Source organism: Xylocopa sonorina, chromosome 4, assembly GCF_050948175.1.
Source record: "Xylocopa sonorina isolate GNS202 chromosome 4, iyXylSono1_principal, whole genome shotgun sequence".
NCBI classification, from domain to species: Eukaryota; Metazoa; Arthropoda; class Insecta; order Hymenoptera; family Apidae; genus Xylocopa; species Xylocopa sonorina.
In genome coordinates, this window is record NC_135196.1 from 13,629,427 (window position 1) to 13,656,200 (window position 26,774).

General features: G+C 50.5%; 1 protein-coding gene across 10 annotated transcripts in view; it reads left to right on the forward strand.

Annotated features, from left to right (window-relative positions):
• The first annotated feature begins 1,594 nt into the window (after nt 1-1,594).
• The window catches only part of LOC143422709 (CUGBP Elav-like family member 1-A), a 229,858-nt gene continuing 204,678 nt past the window's right edge, over nt 1,595-26,774 (forward strand). For 5 of the 10 annotated variants that reach the window (XM_076893564.1, XM_076893565.1, XM_076893567.1 and 2 more), the window contains exon 1: nt 1,597-1,982. In XM_076893564.1, the coding sequence (XP_076749679.1) occupies nt 1,786-1,982 (197 nt within the window). In that variant the 5' untranslated portion in view covers nt 1,597-1,785. Of the gene's footprint in view, nt 1,983-26,774 lie in introns of all 10 variants that reach the window. The other 5 variants (XM_076893558.1, XM_076893559.1, XM_076893561.1 and 2 more) reach the window with 2 other exon arrangements.

Consider the following 26,774-nt stretch of genomic DNA (forward strand, 5'->3'; position numbering starts at 1 on the left):
TAATCGCATCTACGCGTGTTACACTCCCCGTTTCGAACGTAGACCAGCTGTTTACTTATTCCGACGAGGCGCCCGCCGGACTACGCGAGTAATATTTCGCTCTAAATGCAAAGCGTATCGACCGTATCTGAAATTATTCGGGAATTAAAATGCTAAAAATATTCTGACAAAGTGTACGCGCGGGTGCAACAATGCGCGCGGGCTCGTTACACTCTCATCGAGAGTTAAAATCGCTGGAAGATCGTAGGAATTCCTCGTAATCGCATCGAGATGCGCAGACGTTTACCTTCTATCGCGATTGGAACGCGATTTCGCCTCGAATTTTTCAAGCGCACCCTTAATTACGCTTCCTCGAGCGTCGAGGCGCGCGCAGGGACAAACCAACAGAAATTTCCAGCGGCGTTCTCGCGTGAAAACACTTCGCTTGACCGTGGGTGGCACGCGAGACGCTTACGCTCGCCCGCAAATAAAAGCGCGGGGGGCTGGCAAACAGCCGCGTCGAAGTGTTTGAAGCGTCGAACACGGTCTTAACGTTGGCCAAAGCGAAATCGGGCTTGAGCGTTCGTTCACCAAGCTTTTTCTTCCCCTCCCAGCACGCTCATTACGCTCGAGTCGTTGTTTCGGTTCGGTTCCGTCCGTGTTCCCTGTAAATAACGGACGGAAGCTCTCGCAGATGTTTCCCAGGCGTCTTTAAACGTTGAACGCGATACCGTACGAAACAAACGGACACTCGAGTCGTCGAAAATCCCAGAAGAAGTTACGGATTGTCGAGCGAACGCGGGACCTTCTCTCTCATCCCTGCTCCATTTTCGAACGCTACTGCTTCCGGTAAACACCGCTGTGACGCGGTGCCTTGACCCTGCTCCCGTTCAGGGACGATCACGACACAATGGAACACTGTGTACACAAGGACGATAGCTTAGAATTCAGTATGAAATTTCACTGTCGGCTGCGTGTCTCGCGAATGCGACGAGGAACATCGTCGATCCTCAGAGCATCTCTCGAGTAACGCGGAGTTCGGTGAAAGTTGTGCCGCGCGTCGAGATTCGCATAATCGCGACGAAAACCTATTATCGTATTTGAAACACAAATAGCTTCGAGATCTGTACTCTTTGGAAGTTGTCGCTCGTTTCGAAGTACGATCCACGCCTCGCGAAACTTCGCGAGGGAACGCGTCCTCGAATTTTACCACCCTGGCTCTCTTAAAAGAAGCGCGCGTCGCGAGCGAACGCGACACCCATCGTTCTCCACGAGCCAAAACGCGAAACATCACGTCTAACCACCTTCTATTCTCATGTTATTTCACTTTGTAGCGGATCGAGGTGCCACCCGGTCGCTAGCTGGGACTACCCGTCAGCTTCGACACGAACGTTAAACGTCGCGAAAGTTCCGTCGAAAGTCCGCGACAGCAACAGTGAACAGATCCACAGGGAGGCGTGATTCGTGTTCGTATCAGTGCGTCTGTATCCCGTGGACCAGTGTATGCTTCCTGTGTTCAGTAATCCGCGCAGAGAGGGGTGAATATAAGAAAAAGGATCGGGTGGATCGCGTTCGTGTGACTTGGGGTGCGATTTTTGCTCGCGAGCAAAGTGAAAAAGTAAGGCTCGAGTGTAGTCGAGAAGTGCGCGTCCGCGTAGATCGTTTTGTTTCGTTTGCACGCGTACGGTTCAGTTTGAGGGTTGACGCCTTCAAACGCCGGAAAAACGACGAGTAATCCTGTCTTCCTCAAGGATAAACGAGCCGGAGGGTAGGAGGCACCGAGAGCCGGTCGCCAGAAGGATCCCCATGAAAATGCTTCAGTCGCTGAACGATCTAGCGGGTAAGATCTCGCCGGGTTCGCCGACAGACAGCAACGCGAACAAGGTGCACATGCACAACAACAACAACAACGTGGTGCACCATCATCATCCGTACTCGAAGCAGCAGCCGCAGCAGCCGTCGCCGTCGTCGCAGCCGAACAACGGGGACCAGAAGGAGAACACGTGAGTTTATACGTTACGTACATTATATTGCGAAACGTTTTCCAGCGAGTTGTTCCGTTGTAATTTACAACGCTCGAGCGATTAAGTTCGCATAAGATCGTCGAGCGAGTAGGAGCAACGGTTGCGTTAGCTCGTGCGACGTAATCGTGCGGGAAAAACAGAAGGTTCGAGTAACCGAGCTCGTTTGATAATTATGATAAGAAAATCGAAAGTCAGAGCGACGCGCTGGTTGAATTGCAGCGCCACTTGCCGTTTACACTCGCGACATTTTTTCTATCGTCGCGTGGCTCGCAAAACCTGGGAGTAAGATACCTCGCTTAATGGAACGGGTTGTCCCGCGAGGATACACGATCGGAGTGGCTTCTGCCTTGAGAAAAAGTCCGGTGAATAATAGCTAGTTGCAACGATGCGTTACGTGTAGCATTTAAATTAGAAACGTGCCTCTTGAATTGATTTACCTTCGTGTACTGGTTACGCGTCGGCCGCATAACGTTATTGCGGTGGCGGTCTTCGCGGGACGTGTTTACAACGGAACTAATTACGCGAAATAAATGTAAAACAGGCGTAAAAATCTGTAACGCTGAAGCAGCCAGTACCGCGAGCCAGTTCCACGCCGCGATGGCCGTAACAAAACTTATACGATCCTCTCGCCCCGGTGGGCGCACCCTTAAAACCGCGCGCGACGCCGCAACCAGGCGTCGACGTTCCCGTCGTAAATTCGCGCGGACGTACTCCGTTACTCGAGAAAACGCCAAGCCCCTTTCCGTCATCGTAAACTCCTCGTCGTCGACGCGGGAATCACGCGGGTGAAGCACGAGTTGAAGAGGGTGTTTCTTCCGTCGACAGGCAGCGCAACCCTCGAAAACAAAGAAAAGAGGCTGGAAGAGAGAGCGAGAGACGGGGGATGAGAACGCGATACGTTGGCACGCCCTTCTTCATTATTTCGTTACGTCGCGTAAGCGTGGCTCGCGCGAATAACGCTCGCGGGACGGGAAGGGTGCGACAGGCTAAAATAACTCTGCGACATTCCTCGATGGTGAGGCGAGGGCTAGAACATCCCCACGGCATCGTCTCCCTTTCGACTCCCGCGGCTGTTCTCACCTTCGCCCACGACTATCTCCTTCATCCAACCAGCAAGCCTGCTCCTCCTGAAATATGCACCCGGCCAACGTGAATCGCGATAGTCGAAGGGTGGAATTCCTGGTCGAAGGACCCAGGGAATTCTGAGGGAATTCGGTTCTTCGGATGGGTGACGCGCGATGAAAATTAAGTTCTCTCGCGGTAACGATTGAATCCGTTGCTTTTTTCTCTTTCTTTGGATCCGCGTTGTTCCTCGAGGACGATTAATTTCGTCCACCCTTGCGTACGCGTGCGATACGCGCAACGATCCACCCCGCGCGTATAGTTGCGGAACGCGAATTCTGTATACCTAAACAATCGATCCTCCGCGGCAAAAACGGGTAAAAAGATGATTTGAAAACATTTCACCGATAATTTATATGCCCGCGCTGTACACTGACGAGCGTTGATTTACAAGCTTCCCCGGCGAACAATCGGAAACGAAGCCTCGACAAAAATCGTAACGACCACCGCGGTGAATAGCAACCCTCTTGACTCGTCCCGTCGATAAATCTCGCCCGCGTTTATACATACCTCTAAACGAACGCGATATTTTTCCATCCTTTGACGTAGTTAACACGTTCCATAGCCGGTGGGTCAGCGTCGCTGACAATAGCGCGCTGGATATAAAGCCTTCATTAGTTAAACAAAGGTATCCGTTGTTATAGTATTCAAGTAAGTCTGGACCCATAAATCCCGATGGTGTTTCAACTAGAAATCGATGTCCGCGCAGCGGAGAACGGAGACATTGTCTAGTTCGAGTCCCGATGGAATCGGACATTTCGATCAGAAATTTCTGACCGTGGCATTAGTCTTTCTCCGCGGATAATCGCGAGAGGCTTCGATTTAATGAACGTATACGGGGGTGGGGGGTGGCTCGACGCACAGGCGTTCGCGTTCGATTACGGGTTACGATGTCGTATTAAGTCGTCGCGTATATTCTGCTTAATGCGTAATAGCGAGCCGCGCTTGGAACCAACGGCGGGTACGAGCGGCGCTCATAGAATAATAAGATACTGCCGCAACGAGTAGTTAATTACGGGAAGCGTTAGCAGCGTTGGTGGTCTGCGGCTGGAGTTGGTTCGAGCTGGCCGTGGCCAGGAGGGCGGCCGCGTAAGTTCCGCGAAGAGGCGCTTAACGCGTGTAGGGTGGCCGATAGGTGCAAGGGTTAAGTGATATGTACGGCTCGGGGGAGGAATTCGCTCGACAAAAGGGTCACTGAAGGACCCTAAAGGTCGGTACGAGGGTTCTCTTATCTAGATTCGAATGGTTTACCCGCGCCGTCCGGGGCTACATCGAAATTAATTTCTACCTTGTCGACAAGCTGGATTTCTATCTACCCGGTGGTAGAGGGACCCGTGGTAATCGCAGCCCCGCGTTTTCTGTCTCGTGAATTACGTAAATATTTGTCGCCGCGCAAAGTGTGTTTGCGCGGCGAGTTTATCGCGTCGTGACAAGGCTAGAGAGTCACGTCGATAAGAATTTTTCTCCGCCCGCGAAGCAACGCTTACGGAGTCTTGGCACCGTGGATATTGTGCTCTGGTAGGTTCTGGATATTTATTCCATTAAATAAATCCACTCTGGTTCAACCGGATACAGCTCCATTTCGAGTAGCGTATCGATCTCTCGACTTATTTAAAACAGTCTCTCACGCACCGCGTGCTTCGCGTGCGATAATAAAACGACAAAAACGAGACCCTGGAAGGGCCAGAAAATCGTAATCCGGCAAAGAAAGACCGGACTAGCCGCTGGGGGGATCGTCGTGGAAATCTGACAAATCCGACAAATCCAAATACGAAAGATCGCTGGAAATACGGGCCTGAGCTGCAACCATCGACCGTCTTCCCAGCTTTTCACTGCCGCTCTCTGCTTCCTCTTCAACCCCCCCTTCAACGAGTCCCAGTTAAGAGTCGTGTGTATACGCGCGGTCGAGGCGAGGTATCCGCGCGTCCAGCAGGGTGTCAGAGGGTGGCGTACAAGCATCGTCCACGCCTTAGCCGAGCACGTACCGCGGGGTACCGGTGATATTGTCACATACCACCGTCGCGAAGCTCCGAATTGTATCGTCCTCGCGTGCCGCATATGGCTGCGACGATCCTCCCAGCTCGTTTGCCCGCTTCCCTCGCCCTGGCACCACCCGTGTTTTCTCCGTTCCACTTCGCGCCACCGCTTATACGAGAACTATACGTGGCACGACAATAACATCCGACACGCTCGAGCGATCCTTTTTCTTTTCGAGCTGACGCCGTGTCTCTCGTGTCGCGCGCGTCTACGTGCGGGACCAGGAAACCGTGATCCTGCGACGCTCGAGAATGCGGCTTGACTCTGGGAACACGCGTGTCGGTTGTTCATAATCGAACGCCCCGTAGTGAGATTTGAAAGGATACCAACGAAGAGACAGGGAGGTTTATTGCAGCCCCAATATGGGGGTGTCGAACGAGTCTTTCACGGTTGAGAAGATTCGAGTACAGAGTACGAGGCTCGTGCGGTTAGGTTTATGTTCTATTCGAAGTCTATGGATTGCGCGATGTCGAGTATGGGTTTGTTAAAATCCTGGCTGGATAAGTAGCTTAAGCGTCTCGAAATGAACTGGGTCGTTAACGAGCGATACATTCGAAATGTTCTTCGAAAACGTTTACGATGATTCGTCGTTAGTCGAGGATTTTTATCGCGTGCCTATCGGCTTTTAATTATCGATTTCGAGCAGTGGCATAAATCGCGTTTAGAGGCACGTTACGTGCACTCGCGTAGTAACGCGCGTACCGGGTATCCTTGTTCCCATTTCCGTCTACTTTGATAAACCATTGAGAATAATATCGAGTCGGATACGTAGTTAAACCACTTTTTCGCTCGTTCGTTACGGTAACCTTGAGCTACGAACAATCGTGGCCATAAGCGTGCCGCGAAAGTTTAACCGAAGTTGATCATCGGCGTTCGTCGACTGGACAAAGTTTTTTTTACCAATGAAGTACCAACATACAACGATGTACAGCTGGGCTGGTCGATATTGGTTCTAATTCACCACATTATTAAAGTCGAACTTCTCTATCGAGGTACGTCGCCAACAGTAGAAAAACAATTTTAATCATCCCCCAAAAACCTTCTTCTTACACGATGTATTTAAAACTAACGAGCAAACTCGACGCCAAGTTGCAATCCACGGCTGTTCAACCAGTCAGCAGTCATCCAAAGTTTAAGCAACTCCGTGGCGAACGTTGCTGGGACCAGCGAAGGTTACTCGCATCGACCGACTTCGTATGCATGTACATCCGATCCGACCGTGCGGCATTATCGGTCATGCGATATTAACTACCGTGGCTGTAACCATCCTGGCGACGCGTATATAAAATTAATCGATCCGTGGAACGTGAAACGAGGAACGCGAGGACGATCCTGTCGGACGAATCGTTTCTAACGAAGAGCGCTTGACCGGTCGTAACGTGGACGCGCTTACAGTGGAAGGGTGAAAAGGCGTCGTTTGGATTACTCTGGTCGAGGGATTAACGGAACGGGTTACGTTGTTCGTTAATCGAACCGAGCCTCGGCTTACCAAGCTCTCGTCGTCTGCGACGGGGTGCCTTTCGACGCGCGTGTGCGCGCTCGCGACAGTGCATCGCGAGGGGTAGCAGAAGCAGCCAGGAGACATTCGTAGTCGCGCCATTTGTCAGATCTATAAAGCGACCGCGAAGTAGGTAGAGCCACTGATGGATGCTCGACGTGGGAGCGTAGTAATACGACTCGCATTCCCGGGGCCATCACCATCGCCATTGTCATCGTCATCGTGGCAACATAAAGTCGAACAACTGACGGGGGCCGCCGCATCAACTCCTACCGTGCTTACGTCCGAGTGCATACGCGAATGATATTAAACGGAAACGAGAAACGGGTCGATATCGCGCGCGTACGTGCAGTTCGCCGAGCCACGCTCGCTGATATGGATACGTGTCTGGGTATCATCTAACGTGACGTAAACGTGAAGCGTAATTTGATTTTTCGCCCGCGTTTTACGATATCCCCGACGTCGCGCGAGCTTTATACAAATCGTATAACAATCCTCGCGACACAGTCGCGTCGCGAGGAAGAATTGCAGGCAGGGGTGGTCGTCGCTCTAGAAACCGTTCGCGCTGAAGGAATATCGAATAATGCTTTCGCCTCAGGGTTGAAGGGAACCAACGAGTGACCGTTCAGACGATTTTAACGATCCCTGCTAAAGATTTTTCAACGATTCTCGCTCGTTCTTCGGGTAACCCCCCCGTCCAGTCCCTACGGAGAGTCGCATCCCTTTGTGCGCTAAAATGGAACAATATACGCGCGCGGCGAGCAGGCTACGGCGATAGAAGCGCGGCGACGTCGCCGACGCGGCATTGTTTGCGGCCGTTTCCCCGATGCGGCAGCGTCTAAATTCGTTCCGAACGCAAAAGGCGACGTCCCCGTTTGTCGCGAGGAGTCGTACGAATAACTGAAGCGCGCGACGCCGCGCGGGGGTCGAAGACGAAAGGAAAAGTTCCCCAACGACCTACTTCCACCGCGTCCATCGTGTTTTGTCGCTGCTCCGGCTTCCTGTCTCGTGCCACCGCCTCGCGTCCTCGCCGGCGTTGTTTACGGCGTAGGCCCTTTTGCAAACAGCCGGGGAAGGTCTTTGTGAAAGGGTGACTATAATCGAGCACCGCCAGCCCCAGCTCTTCTCCCTCGAGTTTTTCTTGCTCGATCGATCTGCGTCTCTCTCTCTCGCTGGTCTCCTTTCCGCGCGGATACTGGCCCGCTTCCACTGCCGCGCCTCGTATCGCGCGCTGGCCCGCGATAACCGATCCTGGACGCGATAATTTCGAATCGTTCGAAAAGAACGGTGAGCTGGTTTAATTGGGATTTAAAGTCGACGTTAGGTACGTTTGTTCCGCGATACGGGCAGGGATTATGCTTCGCGCTCGGTTCAAGGTACACGCTGTGCAGCTCGAGGTTACTATCTAGGTCTTGGTGAACTGCGATCGATATTGGTAATCGTGGATACTTCGTTTTTTAACTGTTGGCAGCGTCTTTATCTACATAAGCATTATCTCGAGCATCGTTGTAATTAGTTCCAGTCAGTGTTGCTTGGTTTTATCTTAGTTTGCCGCGCGATTGGTTTCAGAAAAATCTAGCTACCTTTTTTGTAGTGTAAATTGCGCTCGAACGAGGTACATCGAATAATATGATATTTGCGGTGATAAGAAATTGATAGGAATTTTCAACTACTTCTCTTTTCAATCGTGCAATCGTTGCAATTATGAAAAAGAAATATATGTATAACTTAACTTAGAGTAGGAATAGTACGTGGTCTTATGTCCTGCGAACACGTAACGTGCTATCGATCTCTCTTAAAACCGATACGAGCTTTCGCTTGGTTATTCATACAATATTGCAACGTAAACATTCGTTTTCTCTTCTCTTATAGTTTACTCGCGAACAGTTGAACTCGATTCGAGCAGACTCGCCAATGGAGACGTTTGAAACAACCCCTTAAACCTTCGTCGGATTCACACTCGAGCTGACGCCAAATGATCAGCTGGCGACAACCACCGGAAATATTTCGTTATCCGCGTAGCTTAACGAAGGGCAACGACACGAGAAATCATCATTAGCGGTGTCTAATGCATCATGATTAACGATAACGCGGACGTTTCGTACATGATGTATCGTCGCCAAAACTTTTCCGACCCGCCCCTATCATCGTGCATAATAATATATCGTTTCTGCGACTGGTAATCATGAGCGATCGACTCATCGGACTGGCATTCGCCTCGGAATTGATGGTCCTCTGATCAGTTATTTTCGCGGTCGTTTGATTACACGCTCTAATTACTCGCTCCTTCACTCCTCCGCCGATATGATTCATCGGATTTTCGATCGATTCACCCTTTGACGACCAACGTCTGATTTCCCTCACACGAGGTCTCCGCTCGACAATTTCATTCGTCGTCCCTTTGCACCGGCTTCGACGTGCAATATTCTATCTCGCGTCGAGGGATTGCTAGTTAAACTAAGAAAAAAAGAAAAAAAAGAAAAATGCTGGCCCAATAATTCTCCGTTATGAAAGAAGAACGGATCCTGGCGCGAGCCGCGTCGAAGTTCATCTTCGATCACCCAGCACCCCTCTCTGCTCCTTCGCCACCCCCGCGTGACCTGGCTACCCGCTCGCATTAGCATGTTATTGGACGGTTGTTTACTTCGGGTTAATCATCACCCCCCGGCGCCAACGATTTGGGACCAGAGCGGACAAGGCGAGAGGAGAGGACGAAGCGCGACGGCGGGGGTAGTCGACGCGCTGCGGTGGATGGAAACCCGATTTGCCTGCTAAACTTCGCGTAAACTGAACGTCCGCGGTACGGGCCGGAGGGAAAAATAACTCGTCGCGGTCGGTTATTAATTGTTCCGAAAGCTGGCAGGAGTTTCGCGGATTTAATAATCCTTATGAAGTAGTGGAGAGAGAAAGTGGCTGGGAACGCGGAGACGGGAACAATAACGGAATGGTAGGAGGATGTCAAGGCGCGCAGCGGCCAATTCCGATGATTTAGCTGGACAAAATTTATTAAAAGACGCATTCGTTGCCTCTCCGCCTTCGTCTTATTTTTCTTCAGATTGTTACTTACGATTGTCTCCGTTCCTTTCCACGTATAATCTTCAACTAGGTGTAGCGTATCGTCTGGAAGCTGTGAAAGGAACAGAGAGCAAAGTTAATAGACACGCGCTGTCAGGAGGGCCGGTCAATTTTAATTCCAAGAGGAGAGAGAGAGAGTGTCGCGTGTCCCAGCGGCGTTAAAATCAGTTGAACTAAAGGGTGGCCTTGTCAGGAAGTTTATTGGAAGGCTGGAGAGTTAATTAAACGAATAAATAACGCAACAAAGGGGGTGAGCCGTGGCTGGCGAACGCGGGACAGTTCCGCGCTCCTCTTTCAGAGACGTCGCTCTCTTCAAATATACATACGTATGTATTCCGTGCTGGCCACCCTCCCTATCGCCACTCTAATTCATCCTTTTGCCTTCTTTCCGGCCCGCGCGATTCTCCGCGATCCACTTCCATCCCCTTTTCCTCCGCCGCTACCCCCAACCCGCGCGTCCTCTTAATTTTCTCGGTGTTATTGTTTCCGCCCGTCTCTTTTTACCCGTTCGTTCGAAGCGAAGAACGCGATACTCGGGGAATCCAGCGGTGTTGGTTTTACGAAGGGACTTGTTAATTAAAAAGGGCCCCCCGTGCGGCTGCTCCCGTCGCTGTTTACTCGACGTATTATCGCGCGGCGACAATTGAAACACGCGCAGGGCCAAGTGGCGACGTTTGGCGAACGCTTTCAGTCCCGCGCGAAGAAGAAGAAGAAGATTCTGTCTCTTCGGGAACTGTTTCTTTCTTAAACTGGAGTGCAACTTGCGTTCGACGTATCGTTGAGGTAATTTTTCCCTATTTCAAGCGAGCAGCTAAGAATTAATGCTCGTCTTCGTGCACAGCGGCCGCGAATCGAGTCGCGTATATTTCCTCTCGGGTTTAAAACAATTTTTGCCAACGATCGCCAGGCGAAATTGACTCGACCGGTAAGAAAACAAACAGCTGGGTAATATCTATCGGCTCGTAAATTTGGTCCCGATGCGCCGTTAGTTTCGGGTGAAACGCGAGAATGGAAGAGACGGTCCGGCTCGGTCTGTTGTGCGTAAATCATTAGCTTTATCAGGCTCATCCAGTACGTACCGGCGCTTTATCTATCGGGATAACCGGCCCATTCGGCGAAAAAGCCGACAAAAAATGTTTAAAACAATGGTCTCGACCGGGCCGGGGCGTTAGGGCGCGTTCTCGCGCGCCGCGTCGAAAATAACCGGGGTGACAATGCTGCTGGTGTACGTGTGTACACAGACGGGGCAACTCGATCGAGGCTGTCCATCAAGCTAACTAGAAAATGCCGTCGATCAAAGATCCGCCTCGTCTAAATTTGTTGCCGGATAAATGAAGCCCTCTCTCGCGTGACGCCCGCGAAATACGAGTGTTAACCCTTAAAAACCAAGTGTCTTTTTTGACAATATTTTTTTTGTTACTCGTATCGACGTCAAGCTGAATCTGAAAGGGGTTGGAGAGAGAGAGAGAGAGAGGAGAGACACGGTTATGGAAACGGTAAAGGAGGACAGCTCGCTAATAACTCGAGCACGGTCCTCCGGTTAGGCGAAACGTACCGCTGTACAGGGTGAATACACTCATCGGCAGAGTATTCACGCATACGTAACCCTCTTTCCGGACGTTCTCGACGGTAGCAACTCTTTGTTTAAAACGTGGTGGAAAATCCGGCGGGCGCGGGCAAATCCTCTTTTCTCGTGGCTTGGAAACGCTTCGAGCGGAAGCACTTTGGGTGAACGTGACCGCGAACGTCCAGGTAATTACAACCCCGGGTCACCACGGTTTTCGACTGCGCCTCAATCGTCCTCTCTGCACAGGGCTTCCTCCTGTCGCTCCTTCTTCCACCCGTTTCCTCGCTTCTTTTCTTCTCGTTGCTTCTCCCAAGGAAAATCGCCGGCTAATTTCGTCGGAAAGCTCCTCGCAGCTTGCGAAACGGTTTTGGTTCGGATGCAAAACCAGTCTCTGGTTTCTCGACTTTGGTCGCAGGCTTTTTAAGTCGAACGGAACGTTTCCTTTCGTTCGATGTGGCATATTCGGGATCACGAGGGACGGGAACTGTTTGCAAGCGTTTCACGACGTGACGTCAACAATTTAAATAAACTGAGAATCAGCGGAACGATTGAAGGAGAACGGATGAAATCACTGCGAGCAAAGAGACAGAGAGAGAGAGAGAGAGGAGGGAACAGCCTGGGGTGGTCCGAGTCGGTCCGTAAAAGTTGTATCTAAGCAAAGTTTACGTTCGCTGGATCGTTAAAAGTTTTCAGGGATAGAGCAGCCGCTTTATCGAATGACTCGTTACGACGGAATTTCGGTCGGCGATTCGTGGCCTGTGTCTTGGGGGCGAGCAGAGACGAGCGGACGCCGGGAAGCCAAGCATCTCGAGCCTTTTAAACGGAACTCGCTGGGGTAGCGTCGAGGAACGAGCGCGAATAATGGCCGTTCGAGCCGCGGGTCGTATTCCTGTACACAATTAAAGAGCCACGAGGACCATCGACGCGGCCTAGTTCCAGCTGGGTCACCCGGACAGTAACGTCGTTCCTTTCAAACGTTGCGATCGACTGCGGATCGTAAATCGTAGCTCGTGTCGAGCGACAAAGTCGCGCCAGCTCCGTCAACGCGAGCATACCTCACCCCAAGAGGACAATAATTCTGATTCTTTAAACAATCCACGGGTAAACTTGCGTACGTAGCAAGCAACGGGTATCGAAACTGGAATCCAGGAATCTCCAGAATGTGACGCGAGCACACGCGCATACGAATGCGATTGTACTAGCTGGAAAGGTACGATCCCTGGAGCCACAGGGTGGTCAGGATACGCTCGAATGTCGAATGGAGCCACTCCGCGTTTTACGGGTTAGAAGGTCGAGCGGAAGCGGGCGAGCAAAGAGCGGCTGGATCGAAATCCTGCGGATAACGACTAATAGAAGCGACAGCCGTGAATAGGTGGAGGCTGGCTGGGCACCGCGTGTAAATAAAACCCGTATCTTCCTCGAGCGCGAGGATCGTTCCGTCCGCTGGGGACGCCAGGCTACGCGAGGCGACGATCCTCTCCTCTCGGAACACCGTGGAACGGTTCAATTGCGACCGGCTGTACCGTGAATCGATGCTTGGTTCCCTCGTTTCCGTTGAACACGGGGCGAATTCGACGTGGAATGTTTTTGCACGCCGCGACGCGGTCGAACGGGGGTTGCTCGCGTGGTGGAAACGGTCTGTAGATAAATGCGACCGTGATCTTTGGGGAATTAGAAGTGTCTTCGGGTGGTGTTGGTTTTGGGATTGTCGGCTGGCGAATGTTTGCGTGGACGACGGTGGATGGAATTTTCGGCTCGCGAATCTTGAACTCGAGGCTTGGACGAATCGACGGGGTGAAATGTTCGAGGATAAGAGTTGGTCAATTGTGCGTGGAAACACGCAACGTCTGAGGCGATTGGTTGCAGATTTTTTAAGCAGTGCCTGTGGATGAACGAAGTTTCGATGCGAGGACAGTGGCCGTGTTTTCGATACCGGTGCCCAGGACACTTTTATCGATTTCTTTCCCATTTTTTCGCGAAATGTGCGTCCGGCGAATAAAAAACATGAAAAACTGTTACAAAAACCGCTCGAAGCATTTTAGGCGAATTGGAACTGCCAAAACGATTTCGGGTCGACGATATCGCGTGTCCATTTCCGTTGTACGGATAAAATCTAGCTTGACGATGACCACCACCGTGTCCTCCCCCGTGTGTTCCTTCTGTCTGCATTACGGCGACGTCACGTTCGATATTACGTATCGATGGTATCAAGATCTCGAACGCTCCTCCGTACGTGTGCACGGAAAAAGCATCGAAATTAGCCTAAACTCCGCCGATTCTAACATCTGGATACGGCCAGGGCAGGTCCTGCTCTTTTATCGAGCGAATAAATTTTAGACTTTACACGTGCGTTCAATTTGCTTCGTAATTGAGACGTATAAATCTGCATTCGTAATACTATGTTCATAATTTCTATTTCATCATTATGCACATTCAATAATAGTTATCAACGTGTCACGAACGAGGTTAAAATATCTAAAAGAACCGTAGCTACTAATTATCTTAATATACACTTGTAAATGCGCATACGCGAATACCACTTGATACTAATAACGAGTAACGTGCGCGCAGAGAAAGGGGAAAGCACATTTCATTTAATCTGTATTCAGTTATTCTTTCGAAGCATTTTTTTTTTTATGAATCGCGTATCCGGAAGAGGAGCAGAAATTAACTAAAATTTCCTCCAATCACGGCACACGTAATAACCATCGTGCTCCTTTATCAGACGGACAGTTTAATAGTGATTATGTCATTAATATCCGGTGAACGAAATTAAAATATGTCGGGAAAATGCAGCCGCTGACCGCCGACGAGATAAATTGAATCCGCGAAAATTTGTCACGCGATCGCGGACACCGTCGCGGGACGCATTATCGGGGCATTAATTTCCCCCGCAACAGCCTCAACTTCCACCTAGCAATCGTCGTTTATTTAGCGTCCGGGGAAAGGAAAAAAATTCGCGCATAAACCAGCGCGCTTCGGCTATTTTCAGCTGGTCGGTACTCGCCTGGGTGAGTCACTCGAAATACGAGACACGCGTCGCGCCGCGATAGACGAACTTTCCCCCGGTTCTCGTACCGTCTTCAGCCGCTTTGCTCAGCCTGCTTCTTCTCTCTAGCCGAGTATGTTTAGATACCGGAATTTGCGTGTCATCCCTACCACCCACTCGCGCGAAATCTAGCTAGCAAGCCGTCTTGACTCGGGACAAGTCTCGAATTACCGCACCCTCGACGTGACACGCGAATTCAACAATGTCCTCCCTGCCACGCCGTTGTGGTAAAAACGTACGCAGAAAAATCGTTCGTACGTCACGAAAGTTGACCAAGTGTTACTCTCCCTGCCTTCTCGCATTGCCACCCTTTACGGTGTCGGTCGCATTCACCAAGCGTTCCGCGCGTTCGAGCGGTGGCCCTCGTAGGATTCAGCGTAATGAAAAAAGGGGTAGAAATAGAAACACGAGCGACTTGGACGTCGCGCTCCGCCAGGCGAAATCGAAACCAAACTCGAATCGAACCGGGCAAATGTTTGTCGAAGCTGTGCAAACGTGCGTGCATTTAAAACAGCGCGGTGTATTTGTCTGTTTCTTCATTTATCTGAAAAAGAACGGAATTAACCCTACGCTGGAGTAGACCAATCGCGAGCATCGCGTTTCACGATGATTCAACCCCTTTATAACCAACATTCTCGTTTGCCTGTAAAAAAAAAAGGAAAAAAAGGGACGAAATGGTTGATCAGAACAATCTCGTCCAGGCTCGCCCTATATCGTCGCGAATATACGATCCTCCATTATTTAAAAAAAAAAAATTCCATCTCGCGCGGCGGACGTAAAACGGACGCGGCCGAGCATCGGGACCGGGTGTTCGATTATTTCCGAACAACCGCGCAGACGCGTCGCACGCGCCTGTTACGTTAATGCCGTTCGAAGGATTTACATTCACCGCGAAAAATATAAAATTCATCGCGCTGGGAGCGCTAGCTTTCCGCGCTGGCGGAGGCGAGGGTGGGCGCCGAAATTTTGCGCCCCCCCATTCCAAAGGCCGCGACCATAAAACGCGAACGTTCCTCCAGAGGCGTACAATCAGTCGAGCGGCCCCGATTTTAACGCGAACCGTTCGAACAAGCTTCCCCTCTCTGCTCTCTATTTTTTTTTTTATACTCGCGCGTATGCCTCATCGCCGGTTGCGCAGCGTTTTTCTTCTTTTTTTTTTCTTTCTGTTCTCCTTTCGACCGACTATTTTTTCCTCCTCGCCCAGGTTTCGCTCTTTATTCCATTGGGCCGTTCCATCGTCCGCAAAATGGTAGCGGCGCGCGATCTCCGTCGAGCGACCGATCCAAAATGGGTCGAGGGAGGACGGTACCAGCCGAGCCGAGCGTTGCTATTATAACGCTGTAGCGGCGGTCCCAAATCATTTGCAGTTGAAGCCCGGCCAACTTTTCGATATATCGCCAGGGTAGCTCTCGATGAGGTGAAGCCTGGCCAGTACGAGCTGCCAAAAGGGCGGCAGTTGCGCCCCGGCTTAATTAAGAATTAATAGTCGTACCAACCAAAACAAATTAGCGGCGATCTCCACGTGTACGGCGCGCCGCCCCTGCTATTTTCGCGGACCGGTTAATCCCCCGCGTTTTCCCCTTCCCCGATCTAATTTGCCTTAATTCAGCCACGCCAGAGCGCGATCCACGCTTTTACCCGCGCTGTTCTCCATCGGTTTCGATTTATTCCGGTGAGTTTTCAGTGGCGATGGAAGATCGACCGCGATGGAAAGCGAAAAGAAGGCATCCAATTCAGCGGGATAATATGTTTGATCCAACGATCGAGTTGAATGTGAGCCACTTTTGCTTCAACCGCTTCGTTAACAAACGTCGAGGAAGGGAACGATCTTTAATCTTTCGTTACGCGTTTTCGACGACGAGCGAGAAAACGCATGTCTTACGCGAACTAACGCGATACAAAGACAGTTCGCTCGATTTGTACGGTATTTGTTGGGACGATAAAAGACTACGCGGAACAATCGCGTAATCTGTTTGCCTATGAGAGAGCCATCTCGTCGAGTAATTGTTTCGTTTCGCTGCTCCCAGAATCTGCGCCCCTGCTGAACTCACCCCCTTCGAGTACGCTCGCGTTTCTTCTGGAAAGTTTATTCACTCGTTAGAAGAATGTTTGCGGTACGAGAACGAAGAGGAAAGCTCCGACGGGTCCGTGGGATATCGATGAACGTTACAAATTTCTGCGGAGATACGAACGGAAACCAGAAATAATTGAAACTACATCCGCGCGCGCGCGCGGCGGACTCTTTTATTCTTGCGGAAGAAATTTTTGGAATCAACTCTGAAATAATCGAACGCAATCGCCGCGGAAAAATGAATCGGGGCAACAATACATCAAACTGCAAATTAACGGAGCAATTTCTTTTATTAAAAATCGACAAAGGTTCAATTATCGACGAAACAGCGAGTAATCGTGAGTGATGTTCGCATGAAACAGTGAAAAAAAAAAAAAAAAATAGAGGAGGGAAAAATAAAAGAGTCCGAATGCAACGTCAGAGCATCGGCCGTTTAATTCAAACTCGACGTGACGCGGTTTTATTTATCTTTAACGAAATTACACACGAAACGTTGTTACGATAAATCCGCGTATATTTTATACCGCGCATTTTCATTTGTCTGTAAATAATGCACGCGTGTTTTTTTCCCCCATATTTCCGCGGCACTGGCTTCGATCCGTGTTTATCGCTGGTGCAATTTCTAATCGAACCCAGAATTCTAATTGTTTGTAGCAAAACGTGTCGAATGTACGCCTTTACATATCGAGGAGTGGGGGGCTGGAAAAAAGTTGCAACGCGTATTTGTCGTCCAATATTTGGTTGGTAGGTACCGTATATTTACACGAGTCTGTCGATGAAAAGTGAAATAGAATGAAATGACCGCGACGGGAATAAATTTCGCAAGAATTTCGATCGCGTTTCAAATCAATGGTGAAACGCGAGAGCCTGGCAAATTTCAGGAAAAATTATGCGAAAAAACGAGCTGTAGCGTGTTTTTCTCGGAGAAAGGTTGCAGAAGACAGCGATAGGCTTCACGCGTCGTATGCGACGCGTAAAATTCAGATTCCGTTTCTCTATCTTACTTGGTTGCACCTGTGCATCGTGCTCGTTCGCGATCGATACCAGAGAGGGATGATTAATCAAGGAGAAAGACAAAGTGGTGGAGGGAAGCGTTGCTTTATAAGAGGCAATTCGTCGCAGGCGTGACGCATTAAGGGCTCAATCTCCGCTGGCGGTGTTTAAAGAAAGAAAAAAAGGGGGAAGAGAGAGGGAGAGAAAGGTAAAGCGAAGAAAAGAAACTGTTTCTCCGTTCCTTCCAGTTTGCTTGAAAATCACCATTCCGGTTTAACGCGTTACCTCAAGCTGGCGTTCCTAACGTTTCTCTGCTATTGGCGGCACGGAAGAATGTGCGCGCGTGTGTGTGTCGTTAGAACGAATAACCGAAAGTAAGAAAAAGACAAAGGAGAGGGGTGCCGTTGCTTTATGAAGGGTAATTCGTGGCAGCCGCGACGGCGGTGCCGGAACCTTCGAATCCTTCTCCAAACAGCCACCAACCAGGAAGCGATCTCGCGCTGTTTCGCCTTTTCTCGTCGCGCTTCGAAGCTTTTACCGCTCGTACCAGTCGTAAAGCTATTTTGACTCGCGTCGTAAGCGAGGAATTTGCGACCACGATGTGTCGCGAGGCCGTAGCGAGGAGGTCGCGCTTCATGCGGATCCGCAGTCGCGTTCGCCACGTGCGACAGACTTACTTAGACAAGACGCAACCGCGAGAAAGACGCGAGAATTTTTCTTGCGTATCGCTCGCACGGTAACGTAACTGCATTCAGAACAGTTTACGCAACTTGTTACGTGACGATATTTCACTGGAAAACAGTGGAACGCTTTGAAAGGCTTAAATAACGCCGCACACGTTTGTGGACGCTGCGAGTAATAAGGGTTGAACGGGGAGGGTGGCCGCGTGTTGCGTAATAGATTCACGTTTAAAGAACCCTGGGCACGAGGATCGCAGAAATGCATAACAGAACCTTTCGCAACCATGCCATTAATAAAGTGCGTTCTTGGATACTTTGAGCGTCCAGTAACAACCATTGTTTGTTCGACGAAGGTACGTACTAAGCGATGACATAGCATCCGCAATGATCCTCATTATCCCTCGTTGTTGAGTGGAGTACGTATAGAATGGGAACGTTATCTACCGTTACAGAAAAAGATCTAAACGAGGGTCTTCATCGTGCAAGGGAAAAATACGACCTGTAAGAAAGCAGTTTAATTTCGTAGAAACAATTATCCCTCGCTACAAACGCCTCGCGATCATTGGTAGCGGTTCTCCAACTTCATTCTAGTTTCTTTCTCTAATTTTTCGAAGCAGAATCAAGTAGCGGTGTCCTTAAAGGGACGCTCGAAAATCGCTAGCCAGCTGTCAGCGAGGTAAAAACGGAATCGAAACAGCATCCAGCGCGGGGATTACGCGTCGTTTCATCCTGCGAATCGCATGAGCGCTGGGTCGTCGAGCGAAGCTTGCGGATCGCAAACACGCCGCCGAGCGACGTTGGCGCGGGCGTGACGGGCGGAGAAAAAAGGGACTGAAAAAAAGTAGGCGAAAAAAAAAGGAGAGAAATTATTTCCACGGGTAGTTTATTGGCAGATCCAATTTTCGGATCAACGGTAGATGGCCGGCGTTGTTTGCGCGTCGATCGGATCGCGTTTTTCGTTCGGCCACGTGTTTTTTATACGGCACTCGTTTTACGACGGATATGAGAGGCGAGCGTGCTAGAGCGATCGTTCCTCTATGAATTTTTTAAGCGTTCCTTTCTCCGTAAATAATCCTAACCCTGCCTCGACGGGGAGTGGAGAGCGGGGGTGGCAGGTTAAGGGCAGTGAACCGAACTAAGTTTACGATATAGTCGCTGTATTTGTTATTTTAAGAGTATCGACTTTTCCTGCCCGTTTCTTCGCCTCAAATTGAGGCACGAGACGACGTGGCGGGGGAGTTGGTGCGCTTCGAGAGTAATTTCGAGCGCTTCCGCGTGCGATACCGGGGATGGAAGTCGCTCCCGGTTACATTTAACTCGTCTCGTGGAATAAATAAGCTAACGAACGGCGATTGTTTATCGGCGCAGCCAATTTCCCGGTTCGCAGGTGGATGCCCGACCGCGTCACGACAGCCTGGCCAGCCTTTCACCGTGAAATAGACGGCACGCCGCTATTTATGATAACGAATGCCCCGCGTCGGTGTATACGCGCGGCGGTACCACTGGCACGTATCGAGCGTGGCCGCGCAGAAAAATTTGTCGCCGCTCGCGCGGTGAAAAACTGGGACACGTCCCGTTTCCCCGTTCCCACGATCGACCGTTCGTTCCCCGTGAACGATGGAAATTGTTCGCGCGCGCGAATTAAAAATTCGATTGACACACGCGTAACGAGACGTCAGGGTAGTGGTCGCGACCGAGTCGCGTTGTTTTCGCGCGCGTTTCCAACGCGATTTCACGCGCGATCGCGAACCAGATTCCCGATCGAGCGGAATTTCCGGAAGATCGAGGGGCGCGAGGCGAACGCGTTCGAATTGTACACGTTCAACGGTTCTTCGTTTGTATTCCACGCTGGTGCATTAAGATCGAACGCGTTGAACGCGGAGAAGTCATCGTCGCGTATTAACTTGTCTCATCAAAATGCGGGACGCGTCGCGACGAAACGTGGCCACCGCGTCGGTGGGTAGCAGAAAAAAAAAAAAAAGAAGGACGAGAACACGCCGAATTAAAACGGAACCGGCGGCATCCGACGTCCACGCGCGTCACCGTGGACCGCTAAATATTTGCCGGATTAACATTTCCGTGCCCGCGGCTGAAATGAAACGCCACCGCGGTTTCTATTATTTTATCCGCCCTGCAATTACACACGCGGCAATTTTTAATGCACTCGCGACAGTATTATGCCTCGCGCATTGTCACCAGAGCCCTACTACCCCTATCCGCGTCGTGGACTTTCCATGGACCGTGGAATCGGACGATAGCTGGTGCGTCGAGGGTGCGCCTGTAGGAAACTGATTACGCTGGAACAGAATTAAAGACCCTCTTCCCGCCCTTCGATTCAACCGTACGAAATACTCTCCCTTCCGCGCGATCTTTTCGTCACCGCAGTGAAATCTCATTCGTCGACGAGTATCTTTATTATTAGAAGAACCATCGATGGTGGCATCGTGTTCGGGTATTTTCCAAATAATCGAAAGGGTGGCTGGTAATTTACAAGTCAGATGTTTCCGCGATCTCGTCTCCGTCATCCGGGAATTTCCATTTTTCCGACGACCAGAGGCGGGGGTGGGTCACGAAGCCCCGGAACGTCTTTAGCAGCGTCGCGGTTGCAGTCGCTGCGTCGTCTGCACCAGACGTCGCGTCGTTCTATTGAATGTATAATTCAAATTTCGTGGTATGAATAATGTGCAATGATGCAGCCGTCGGGCGATGGCGAGGCAACAGAGGGGTGTTGCAGGGGGTGGAGGAACGTCGGTTCGCGGCGAGGGACGGGCGGGGTGGGTGAAGTTTAGCCCGCCGCGCGAGGGTAACGCAATAAATAATAGAGGTGGGGCCGTCCGTTTCTCAGTCACCCCTCAACAAGCATCGCGCCGTTGAAATATTCAGGGGTTGTAATGGCCTGGAACTCGCTGCCATTCTCTCCGATCCACCTGTCGTTCCACCCGCCGCGACGCTTCGGTATTGTTTCGATCTCTGCCCCCGTCGCTCGATCGTTACCGATTCTCTATTTAGAGATCGATCGTGTCCGCGCCTGGGTCACTTATCCGCGATGATTCGCAGTGGCGAACAGCGACCGGTTTCTCAGCGAGACAGGAGCGATTGGTTTCTTCGAAACGGAGAAACGTTACGTTTTCTCGCGGGACCATTCGACGGAGCGTTCGATTCGAGGGCGTGGCATTAAAATGCCGCCTGTTTAATGAGTCGCGATTTAACGACACGATTGACACTCCGTGGACCGTGAAACGAAAATGGTTTCATGTCTCGCGTTGAAAGTGGTGCTCGAATATCGCTGCCGCTTTATTTGTACTCTATCATTGCGAACCATGTAACTTTACGAGCGAATTCGCAGTCACGTATTCGAACGGTTTCGAGTCGAGTACGGGGACCTAGTAAAATTGTTCTAATTTTATTCGAACGCTGTCGTGACAAATTTTATGGACCTCCGGCTGTTTTCACAACCTTCCCCGGCTTCTCGTGCCGCGGAATCATACCTTAAAATTCCTCTCAGGGGCGCTCGAACGCCGCAAACAGTCAGATGGATTTCAACTGGAGCAATAAAAGTAGCGCATAAAATGGAACCCCGGCTAGGGTTCAGTTGATACCGCGTATCACTATTGAGGTTATTGGAATGTTTTAGCAAACGGTTCAAGCGTTTCCTTCTATTTTCTCTGAAAATACCACCTTGCGTTGCCAATTAGTTTTGCTCCGCTGAAGAGAATCCTGCGACCAGCTTTCGCTGTATTATAAATGGGTCAGCGGAAGATACACATCGGCTGGAACAGTTCACGTGGAACGTCAGGATAATTCCCTGGTAGGGACACGGCGTACACTCGAAAGCTTTTAATATGATAACCGCGCACCGCTAAGCCCGGTATAAGCCTCGTATTTAGAGAGCAAGGGAAGAACACGGGGCGAGCTGTCTCTCGTCTCGCTCGATTTCGAAATAATTTGGCGGCAAGCTCGACTCGCGCAGGGACGTCGATACGCGCGGCTAGAAAATCCCGGTTATAAATAGCCACGGGGCAGAATCAAACGTAGACGCGCGACGATCGATAACGTTCCGCGTACGTAAAGCGAGACGTTCGAGTTCCTTTTCCGTTCTCCTCTTTTTCTGTTCCCGCGGCGAACTTTAAGGGCGTTCCGTTCACCTGCAGCGCGTCTACAGTCCGCAACTTCACCTCGAAACTCCCCAGCGCGGTAGGTTAAAAAGGGGTGGCGCGCGAGAGGGATGAAGGTGGGCACCCAACTTCCAAGCGCGCTCGACGCATCCGAGCTTAATCTCGCCGAAAGGTTTCCGCGCAGGGATGAAGAATTCCACCTTCGACTTCGATCCGGAAATTCCAGCGAAGACGCTGCACCGATTCGATACAGCGACCTGCGACGATAGGTTAGATCCCTGATTTCCGTTCGATTCTCGATCGCCGCGAAGTATCGCGGCCCGCGTTCGAGAGTCAAAGAATCTGATCTGCGGATTATTCTTTATATAATTCGCGCGTATCCGATGCTTCGAATCCAGCTGAACTCAAACGTAATTGAGAAGCTGTACAAAAGCTTCCGACCGACTCGCAGCACCTTTCTCGGCTGAGGAATTTTTCAGGAATGTTCCGGTCCCGGTGAAAACGCTGCTCAAGGGAAGCTTTATAAAACCGGGATAGTGTGGAATAGCAAAAATTTCGATCGAATTAAATCCGTGACCTCCCGTCTCTCTGGCAAAAAATCGTTCGTCGTAGAGGGAACAGTGTGTTCCACTGGAAAAATATATATCTCGTTCCATCATTCTCTGCCAACCAGCAGTTACTTACAAATTGCAAAAACCGTCGTCCTGTTCCAATTCGTAGACGGTCATCGTAAAAAATAAATCGTGGCCAATGTGTGTGTGTGAGAGAGAGAGAGAGAGAGAGAGAAAAAGAAAAGTAGCGCGTGTCACAGTTGGCACCAGCCATTATGCGCCGCTTCGAGGTGCGCGATCTGTGACATTGAATCATTCCCGTAGCCGTTATCGATGTTTCACTGCTAGTTGCCGATTAAATATTTCAGGGATTTCACCGGAGAACGATTTCCATCCCGGCTGCGTCGTTTCCTTGTCACCTTTGATGGATATTATCCATCGAGAACTTTTTAACCTGAGGAATTTCAATCTTTTCGCTGTCAATTTTTCTCCCTCCGTTATTAGTTTCTTGACACCGCGGCCCCAACCCCTTCCGCGCCGCGCAGCTCTCGTTTCCGTCATTTGTATGCAGATTTTCCTATTTTCGTTACACAGAGATTCATCTTTAACCGGGTTACGTCGCGCTTTACATCTGATTATAATTAGAAAATCACGTTCGAGGATTAAAACGAACGGCTTTCACGTGGATCACGTTTCCACGACTAGATTTTTACAATATTCAGGCAACGATGCATTTTATACTAGCGTCATTTCTCTCCCTTTTTTCTCGTTTCCGCGGGAACATAAGTTTTTCCCTGTGAAAAACAAGTCCATTCGTCATCCAGCGTGAAAAAGTATTAATATAAAATAGCCGCGACACGAATAGCCCGTGAACTTTTTTCAGTCGTTCTCGAGTCGATACGTGTAAAATATTTCACCGTCGGATGGTCAGGTTAGCGAAGTCGGTAAAGGATCAGTTTTTCGAAAAACTAAAATCGCCTAGCAACGTTAAAGTTAATTTCCTCCTTCCGTACGCGTCTAATTACCAAACTTTCTACCCTCCCGGTTAACGTGTGAATGATGAAATTTTAGCGTTCCACGCTATCGAGTTCGTCGAGTCTCTTGGCACTTTTGACACCGCTGCGAAGGATGGGATAGTTTCCATGATAAATAGACGCACAATGACATTAATCCAAAACCTGGCACGGAACGGTTTCCAAGTGACAATGATAAAACTACCACCCACAATCGCCGTCGTCGTTAAACTATATCCCAGCGGAATCGAATCACGCTTCAGTCTCTCTGTTCTCATAAAAGAAAAAAAAATGCAAAATCTAGCCAATCAAGGATTCTTCTTGACATTCCTCTCGCAAGTGTAATCAGTCGATGAAAGAAACGCGCTTGCGATCAGAGACGGAGCGGCCATTTGTCCTCTGGGCGAGCGATAGTCCAATTCAACCCCCTCGCGCACCCTCGCGACGCGTGGATCGCTGGCGATGATCGAGCAAATGGAATCAAAGCAACGAAAGTATGATTGGAGCGTGGCCAGCTGCCCGTATAATCGAGCATCGCGTTCTCTCGCCACGGTTTGCTCCAGTGTCTCCAATCGGCGGGAGGCGAGACCGCGCGCGACGCGTATAAATCAGAACAATTAGTTGCGCGCGAGAATGTCGCCGCGCATTTACCACGTGCGAACTTTATGCGGCCCGTGCGCGACGTTCGTGTTTTATGAATCGGCCATCAATTCCGGGGACAACTCGTCCCCTCTACATTCGACGTCGCGTCGAAAGAAAGCCTCGAAACAACCGTTACCCTCCGCTTTTCGTAAATTGCACCGATATTTTCGGATATTCGCGCGCCAAGAATGTCCGCGAGAATGAAAGCAGAACCGACGAGGCGAATGAAAAGTGAGTTTCATCGAGAACCTTTCACTTCAGAGATAGCCGCCACTTACCGCCGCGTATTTCTCAGACATCAGACGTACATATGTACGTAAATCACAGCAATTAGTTAAACGCTTATACTTTGTGGTCCTGTTGCTCGAACGATGCTGGACTATATTTACCGCCGTTCGAGCGTATCCGCGTTCCCAGTTTGCAGCGCATTGCGTAACCCTGTTTCCTGTCCCATCTAGCGACTTCGAAATTAATGCTACGGTGTTATTTATCGAACGAATGACCAAAGACGAATAAAAAAAAAAGTAAGAAAAAGAAGAAGAAGAAGAAGAAGAAGAGGACGAGTTAATCGCGTGAAGCAGTAGCGCGCAATGGAATTCGAGGATTCCGTCGAACGGCAGTTCCTCTGTTTCATGCGTTACCGATCGAGACGTTAAGTGACCTGTCGCGTAAATGCGGTAGACGATGAAACTGTTATTTGACGAGCTTGTATCAACGTAAACCGGCGCGTTCCCTGTCGCCCACGTTCCCACCGGGAATCAGGCGAGTTTGTTCAGTACGCGGCGAATACGCGTACGATGTTGATCGTTTGCCAGACTGCTAGAAATTATCATCCCCCGCATATACTCGGCGCACGAACGATCGTCGACCGTACGTGCGTTTACCGGATGTTACACGCCAGTGAAAATAGCTTTGGACAGGTCGCGGTGTTTGCTTCTCTTATTTGAACACGCAACCCTTTCCTTCGTCGATCGCGTACTCTTCTTTCATCCGCCTCTGCCGCCTTTCGCCCCTTGAACGTTTCGCGTATCGCGGTGGTAATCGACGAGGCTTCCGGTTACGTTCGATCTGCTCTTTTCAAGACTCGATTCCAGGGACGAGCGCGTTTTTTCCCTCCTTTTTTTTTCTCGTTTCAATCGTACGTAGAGGCGAGACGGATCGTCCACGGATTGAAGTGAATCGATAAGAAAACCGTCGACATCTCGTGCAGCCCCAAAAGTCCCATAGTAATCACGTGGCGTGAGGCGCAGTCGTTAGAAGAGCTTTGTGGTATAAGCTGCCGGCGGTGGCTCTGAAATTAGGGGGCAATTCCCCCTAGTGCTTTCGGTTCAACTTCCACTGGGAGGTACCTGGTTCTCTCTACCCCGAGCCAACAACCGCCCCCGTAACCGTATGCACGCGCCAGTCGAAAGTGCCGGGCTTCGAGACGGTTGTCGTATACGCGCGAATCGAATGCTAACGAGCGAATGCTAAATTGCGACCGTGTGACGGAAATTTTAAATGCGCCACGCGAGACCGGTCCCTACGAATTTCGACCATCGTCCGGCTGTTCCAAATGAAATTAACCCATTATTGTGCCCCGTTATCGACGATGAAAGAGTACGTGTCCAGCGATCGATTCGCTGTTCGAGACTTCGAATGTAATTCGCTAACCAGTTGCATTTTTTATGAAACGCGCAATCAAACGGGCGGACAATGGTTCTTCCGATAATGGATCGTAACCGCCTCTCGGATCGCGCGCCACTTCGCTGGACAGCGGTGATCCCGATCGAGAACTCGCCGATTAAACGCGCGTCAGACGCCTCGCGATTAATCCTTCGTGTCGGCTCGAAATCCGTCGATTCTCCTCGCGACTGAGCGGCTCGTTTCACCCCGTCGCCATCGCCTGGTGTCTCGCCCACCGCCGTGCGTTTTTGCATTCATTTAGATGGCGATCAGACCGACCAGAGACATTTTATTGCGACCGATCACGAAGTTTCGACCACCCTCCCCGGTTTTCCGCGTAACCCACGCGTTTCCCGTGCTGTCGCCGCTGGCGCGCGCACGCGAAACCGTATTAATGACTTCCTTCGACGGGGCCACCCTTTCGCGGCGCGCAGACTGTCGAGAGCTCGCCTCGAGACCGCCTGAAATCCCCACAAACGGATCTCGATCGTTAAACGGGCATTACGGAGGGACGACACTCGTTACGTTATTACCATGTTTGACGAACGAGTCAACGGTGGATTAACGAAGGATTTGTCGGCTGAAATCAATCGAATTCCGATGAGACGAGGAAAACGGGATCCACTGGCGACGGAAAAAGGAGATCCAGGAGGGGGTTTGGCTGTACCAACAACGCGGCATTAGCTGGCCGTG